At 52.6% G+C, this 6,883-nt stretch overlaps 1 protein-coding gene across 1 annotated transcript; it reads left to right on the forward strand.

Moving 5' to 3' along the window:
* Window positions 1-593: 593 nt before the first annotated feature.
* Window positions 594-6,256, forward strand: NCLIV_050300 (GH18750, related; the record flags this gene model as incomplete). Its single annotated transcript, XM_003884583.1, has 11 exons — window positions 594-629; window positions 1,387-1,449; window positions 1,902-2,029; window positions 2,244-2,381; window positions 2,523-2,706; window positions 3,004-3,073; window positions 3,669-3,829; window positions 4,463-4,599; window positions 5,078-5,303; window positions 5,464-5,610; window positions 6,149-6,256. The coding sequence occupies 11 exons, from the start codon at window positions 594-596 to the stop codon at window positions 6,254-6,256; spliced, it is 1,398 nt and encodes a 465-aa protein (XP_003884632.1).
* Between the last annotated feature and the right edge of the window lie 627 nt (window positions 6,257-6,883).

The following is a 6,883-nucleotide window of genomic DNA, read 5'->3' on the forward strand; positions in this document are numbered from 1 at the left end:
AGCAGCTGTGCGAGAGTCACTCCGGCATAATTTTGGTTAACCGCGTACGGAAACCGATTTCCTTTCTCCTGATATTCTCTTCCTCCTCGTCTCTTCTTTCCTGTGGTTCTCGGGTAACCACTTTTCGAAGTTCTACCTGGATCCACAAAGTGGTTTCTCGCCCTCTACCTCGTTCCCGCCATTTTCGAGCTTTCTCTGCAAATCACCCCAGACTCACGACGCCGTGGCCCTCCTCGGCTTTCGGTTCTGGTGGCGTTTCCCCTCAGCTGTCCCTTTTTCTTTGGATCAGTCGTCTTTTGGGTTTGGTATTCAGGATTCAAAATCTCGTCTTTGGCTGTCCATTTTAGAGCCATACCCCCTCCTCACTGGATCAGCAGACCGCGGTGCTTCGAGTCGGCGTCCGCGAACTGCATGCTGTAGAAGAAAAGGATTCGAGGTTGTTCGGGGTCTTTCTTGCCACTTTACATTCGACAAGTGATCGGCGGAGACCCGCCTTGGCGCGAATCCTCCGCAAAGTTCTCGGTTTTCCTCACCCCCGCGGACCGGTTCCCTTCTTGTCTTTCTCCGCTTTTCTCACTTCCTCGCTCGACGAAATGGCGAACGCAACGACAGACCATCTCAGGCCTCAGGTTCGTGCGCTTTTTCTCGATCTTCCCCCCCGTCTTTGTCCAGAGAGGATGCAACAAAACCGTCAACACATGTGAAGAGCTCTACCTCGACGCATTTCTCCGTTTCTTCCCTCCGGATTCTGGTTTCTTTCCTGTTACTCTTGCCACAGTGACGGGAGGAGACCGGCAAGCTGTGTTGTGCACGCCGTGGCATCGTGGTTTGGCGATCAAGGAAACCTCCGTTTCTCACGTCCCTGGACGCTGTGCAGATTGCGACTTGTTTTCCCGGGGAGGTGTCTGTACACCGTAGCATTTCGGACCAGGGCGTCAGCCAGTGGAAGTCCCTTCTGTCTGCTTTTTCAGTGAAATATTGGCATCACATGCTTCTTTACGGAGGCATACTCGCCGATTTTTGTGCCGTCGACTACAGTCTTTTTCGAGCCTTCCCCTGTTTGCGACTGTCCTTTCTGCTCAAGACCCGCGCACACTCTTTTCGCGTCTTCGCCTCCTTCGTGTCTTTCCTCGCGGCTGCTTTCCTTGTTTCTCTCCCTCTTTGTTCGTCTTATCCCTCTTCCCACCTACCCCGGATGTTTTTTGGGGCGGAATGTAACACGGCGTCGCTTCGTACCCTTCGATGTTTGATGAGCAACAGCTCGTTGCCACTCTTCGTCTCGCCGGCTGTCTCGCAGCATTCAATAATTGTTCTACGCTTTTCTCGTCTTGCCAGCGTGTGCCTTTGGACCCATCTGCGTTTCCCACCACTCTCCCTTTCTTGCAGGATCTGGAGACTCTGGATATCAGCAAGCTCACGCCGCTGTCTCCAGATGTCATCAGCAGACAGGTAAGACTTTTTTCCCTCGTGGAAAAGACAGCAGAAAGGGGTGTTTTCTCACAGCAGTGGCTTCAAGGAACGGAGAGGAAAGGGCGGGTGTGAAGCGTGCGGAACATGGCGGTATTCAAAAACTGGGGATCTGGATGGGTTCTGAAATCGCACTCCGTTTTGAGGGGAGAGTGGACACGCATGCACGTGCAGAAAGATCATGGGAGTGTTTGCGTCTTCACGGCTGCTTTGCACACGTGCGCGGCGTTTTCACCACGTGCATGTGTGCACATTCGTGTGTCTAACTACGCGCTTTTTGATGGGTGATTTGTTTCCTCGCATCTGCATTTTCCTCGTGAAGCAGTCGAGACACGGCGTGTGTGTCGGAAGGTCGTCTGTGTGCTGTGTGCTGGACCCCGTTTTTTCCGTCCCTGCATTCTCTCCCGTGTTCCTGTGGATTTTCTCGCTTTCAGGCAACCATCAACTTTGGCACAATTGGCCATGTCGCCCACGGAAAATCGACGATTGTGCGGGCGGTCTCGGGTGTACAGACTGTCCGCTTTAAGCACGAGAAGGAAAGAAACATTACCATTAAGCTAGGGTACGTTTTCATCTCGACAACTCTTCTCCCGTGGCTTCCTCTTCTCGTCTGTCGCCCCGTTCAGTTTCCGTCGAACAGTGTGTTGTGCACAGTCGGCAGAAGAAAGACTCCCGTTTTTCTCTTCCCCCTTTCTGGCCCCCGCTGAAATGCCGCCTGGCCTTTCCCCCCACATGCGTCTGCTTCACTGGGCGCTACCTCCGTCCTTGCTCTCCAGATACGCGAACGCGAAGATCTACAAGTGCTCGAACCCCGAGTGCCCCGAGCCGGAGTGCTACAAGAGCTATGGAAGCTCGAAGGAAGACGATCCGCCTTGCCCTCGCCCCGGCTGCGGCCACAAGATGAACTTGCTCCGGTGAGTCGGAGACCGCAGACGGTGAAACTGGCGGAGTGAAACTGGATCCTGGAAGAGGGGAAGTGCGTCGCTTTTTTGCGCGGGAGACAAAGAGAGGACGCGCCTCGTTTTTGGCTTCTGTGACACGCCATTCTTTCTCAGACACGTCTCCTTCGTCGATTGCCCGGGACACGATATTCTTATGGCGACGATGCTTAATGGCGCGGCAGTCATGGATGCTGCCCTACTGTTGATTGCTGGAAACGAGCCTTGCCCCCAGCCGCAAACGAGTGAACATCTCGCTGCTGTCGAGATCATGCGTCTCCAGCACATCATCATTCTCCAGGTGAGGAACGGCGAGAGAGTGACAGCAGCCGCGCGACTCAAAAAAAAAGCTGGGTTTTTGGAGACGACAGAGAGGAAAACTGTTTTCGGGGAAGTTCGCGCGGTCCAAAGATCGATGGATGCACAAGGCGCTGGTTTTTTGCGAGGGAAGAATATACAGGAAGGAATCCGGTTTTCTGCGCACCTTTGCGGGGGAACCGCGCAGCGAGTTTCCAGTCGTCGGTGTGGAGAGGCGACGTCTGTAGGTGGGGGGAGACCCGAGAGAGCTGGGGATGTGTGCGTTCCGTTTTTTCTCCAGAACAAAGTCGAACTCATCAAGGAGTCGCAGGCTCAGCAACAACAAGAAGAGATTCGCGCGTTCGTCGCAGGTGAGCTGCGGCTCGACACACACACACACACACATGCGCATCCCGCGCAGTGTACATACACCTCTCGTTGGATTCAGCTGTGACGCTTCGTCGTGATGCTCGAGGGATATTTCCTCGCTTCCACGTTCTGCTCGACTTCATTCTTCTGTCCCGTGTGGTGCCTCTTCTTTGTCGGAAGAAACAAGCGCCACAGCAAAAACACTGGGTAGACACTCTCCCAGCTGAAAGGTTGCGTACTTTTGGTCACTTTTGCGCGTCTCCAGTGCCCTCGAAACTTCACTGTTTTAGATACAAATATATATACCGACGCATGCGTCGATCGACATCTATGTGTGGATATTTATCTTGTGCCAGTCGAGGTCTCCTGTTATCAGTATGTGGAGTTGTGCGTAACTGTCTTCGTCTATCTATATTTATGTGTATGATGTGTAGGCGCATTTATGTATCTCCGCATTTATTTATAGATGTGGCTGTATACATCAGCCTCCTTTTGCACGTGCATACTTTAATATGGGAAAACTGGGAGGAAAAACAGCCGGTGGTGCCACTATGCTCCGTTCTCGATTTTTCGCGCTCGCTTTGGTTTTCTTTCCAGGAACGGCAGCGGACAAGGCGCCGATTATCCCGGTCAGCGCCGTCTTGAAGTTCAACATCGACATTCTCTGCCAGTACATCTGCACGCTGGTGCCTGTTCCCGTTCGCGACTTCACGAGCCCGCCGCAAATGATCATTATTCGCTCCTTCGACGTCAACAAGGTAAGCCTTTGAACTCGACTCAAAGAATCAAACGTGACTCCGTCTCTCTCCTGTTCACTCGAAAAGCGAGTCCAGTCCTCGACGCACATGCGAGTCATGCGTGCACAGATGCACATTTATAAATATATGTATATATGTATTTTTACGCATGCGTTTCTATACATTCGTGTGTGTATACATTGTATCTATGCACACTCATACGTAGGTTTTGATCGATGTAAACACCTATCTGTATCGATGCATCAGGGCATGCATCCACAAGTACCGGTGTATCATACACGCGTAGGTTTAAGTGCCATAAGGCCAGCGTACACGCGCAGCGTGACCACAGGGGGCCAGCGGGGGAGTGACAGGAAAAAACGTGTGCACTTCAAGTACTTCCACATGCTATGAACTCTCTTCCCACCACGAAGTTATGTCTAGCCTTCACAAGTCCACATCCGTATTCATGTACAGGCGACCTCGAAGCGCGCTCCAAATCATGCCTTCGTCTGACGTGTATTCTGTGTTTTGCAAACACGCGGAGCGTGTAGAGCCTTTTGTCCCTAGATGCGCACTCACATATATGCACACATCTGTATAATTAGAGATTTTTATTTTTATATAAATGTGAATTCATGCGGCCGTTTTTAGCCCGGCGAAGAAGCTTCAAACCTCCAGGGTGGCGTTGCTGGAGGAAGCATCAGCCAGGGAGTGCTCAAGGTCGGAGACGACATCGAAGTGAGGCCCGGAATCATCAGCAAGGATTCAGCTGGTAACATTCAGTGCAGGTGAGCAACAACACAACAAGGACAGGAGAAGCGAGGGCAAAGGAGGCAGAAAAAGGAAAGAGAGGAGAAAGACAAGCAAGGGAAAGGGAACACGAGGCACCAAAGAAGACGCGTCCAGTTTGGTCTTGAGAGGTCGCTTCGCATGCGGAATCAGCTTGTCCAGCCGTGCCTCTGCTGTCTATGGTTGAACGCGGTAAATCGCCAGTTGGTCTCCGCTCTCGGTGCCTGCATGCGGATTGTATCTCTCCATCGCGGCTTTGACGTTCTTCCCTCTGATCTTTCGGCGTCATCGTTTGCTCGTTTCCCCTCTTCGTTCACGTTGCGTGCATGCGCGTGCCCCATGGGCGTGACTTGTTTCCCTCGAACATGCATGCATGTGCGCATTCATGCACGCGGCGGAGTCAATGGGTGCGTCCGTCGCGAAGTGTATGTACACAGCGTGGACGGCGGTGTTTCGCGTTTCTGCTCGCGCGTTCAGGCCCATTGTCTCGACCATTATGTCGATGTTTGCGGAAGAGAATCCGCTAAAGTACGCCGTGCCGGGCGGCCTGATTGGCGTCGGCACCAACATCGATCCGACCTTGACGAGAGCCGATCGTCTCGTCGGACAGGTTTTGGGCCACCCTGGAAACCTGCCAGATTGCTTCGGAGAAATGGAGGTGTCTTACTACCTGCTGCGCCGACTGCTCGGCGTTCGTAGCCAGGTAAGGGGAGGCAGCGAGGCAGCGGGAAACGAAGGGGCGCGCGAACGAGAAGGGGGAAGAGACAGAGGAAAAGAGAGAGAAGGGAAGAGGTGACAGGAAGAAAGAGAGAAGGGGAGAGGCGATGCGCCGGCGTGTCAGAGCTTCCTTTTTGTGTTGCCAGGAAGGAGACAAGTCGACGAAGGTCTCCAAGCTGAAAAAGGGCGAATTCCTCATGGTGAACATCGCCAGCACGAGCGTCGGCGCGCGCGTTGCAGGCCTGAAACCCGAGATGGCGAAGTTGGAGTTGACTGGGCCTGTGTGCACGCGGGTAAGCAAGGAAAGTGAAAAAAGTCTGAGAAGGCATCCGCCCACGAAGGTGCCTCTCAACTTACTGCCTCAGCGGCCGGCACATCTCCTACGCATGCATATATATATATATATATGTAAATAGTTATTTACATATCGATACCATATACCTGCGTAGAGACACCAATTGATGTATATATATTTGTGTTTAGATTTGGAGATATTTTCATGGATGGTGTCTGGATAAGCATGTGCTGGTGAAGCGGAGTTTTCCCGAGTGTCTCGCGGCATGGAGCACAGCGGCTTGCGTGGTGGCTTTGTCTTTAAACAAATATACAAAAATATATAGATATAACATATATAATATATAAAATTGGCTTCCGGCTGTATAGACACTGGACCGGCATTGATCCCAGCCACTCGCGGGGGTTCCAGCAAGAAAGTGCCTTTTCTGGTGCGTCGTTGTTCTGTTTCGGATCCGTTAAGCTGTGCGTTGCGACTCTCCTGGGCCTTTCCGATCGCTGAGAAAATGTTGTACATGGCATGTTTTGTGTTTCCAGGTGGGAGACAAAATCGCCCTCAGCCGCCGCGTCGATAAGCACTGGCGTCTGATTGGGTGGGGCCAAATCCACAAGGGCAAGACTCTCCCTCTTTTGGAGTCGCTCTAATTGTCTTCTGTGGAGAGTTCGGAACCGAGACGCGACAAAAAAACAGAAGAGGGGGGAGATCGCAGTGCGTCATTTTCTCTCTTTTCTCTCTGCGAAGCGAAGAAGTTCGAGCCCGCCAGGGACCAGCGGCGACAAATGGCAGCGTCTTCTTTTCGTTCCCGCTCGGGAAGAGACGCGAAACGTGGAGTCTCTTGAGTTTCCAGTCTTCTTTTTTCTCGTGCTTTTCCTTGCCTCTCTAGCGTGTGTGAGCGCCTCTTCTTCGCACCATGTGCGTGTGTTGCTCCTCTCGCTTCTTCTCGTCCCCCTCTTGTCTCCGTCAACCTTATCTTTGCGTGCGTTTCCTCTTCCCTCGAGGCACTGTAGCTGGTGGTGCAACTCTGATGCTCTGCCCCAAATCTGCTTTCGCTCGTCGACTGCGTGTGTTGCCTGGGTTTTCTGGTGTATGTACACCTCTCTGTGTGAAGGACTCGAGCATGCCGCTCGATTGCTGAAAAATTGCAAGGCACGAAAACGCGACTTTTGGCGCGTGGCCAATCCGAGTCGACCGCTCCGGTGCGAATGTCGAGAGAAACCAAGACGCAGTTGAGGCAACGAGGGCGACAAAGGAAAAACATGCGAGGCCAGAAG

The sequence above is a fragment of the Neospora caninum genome, chromosome X (assembly GCF_000208865.1).
Source record: "Neospora caninum Liverpool complete genome, chromosome X".
Lineage (NCBI taxonomy): Eukaryota > Apicomplexa > Conoidasida > Eucoccidiorida > Sarcocystidae > Neospora > Neospora caninum.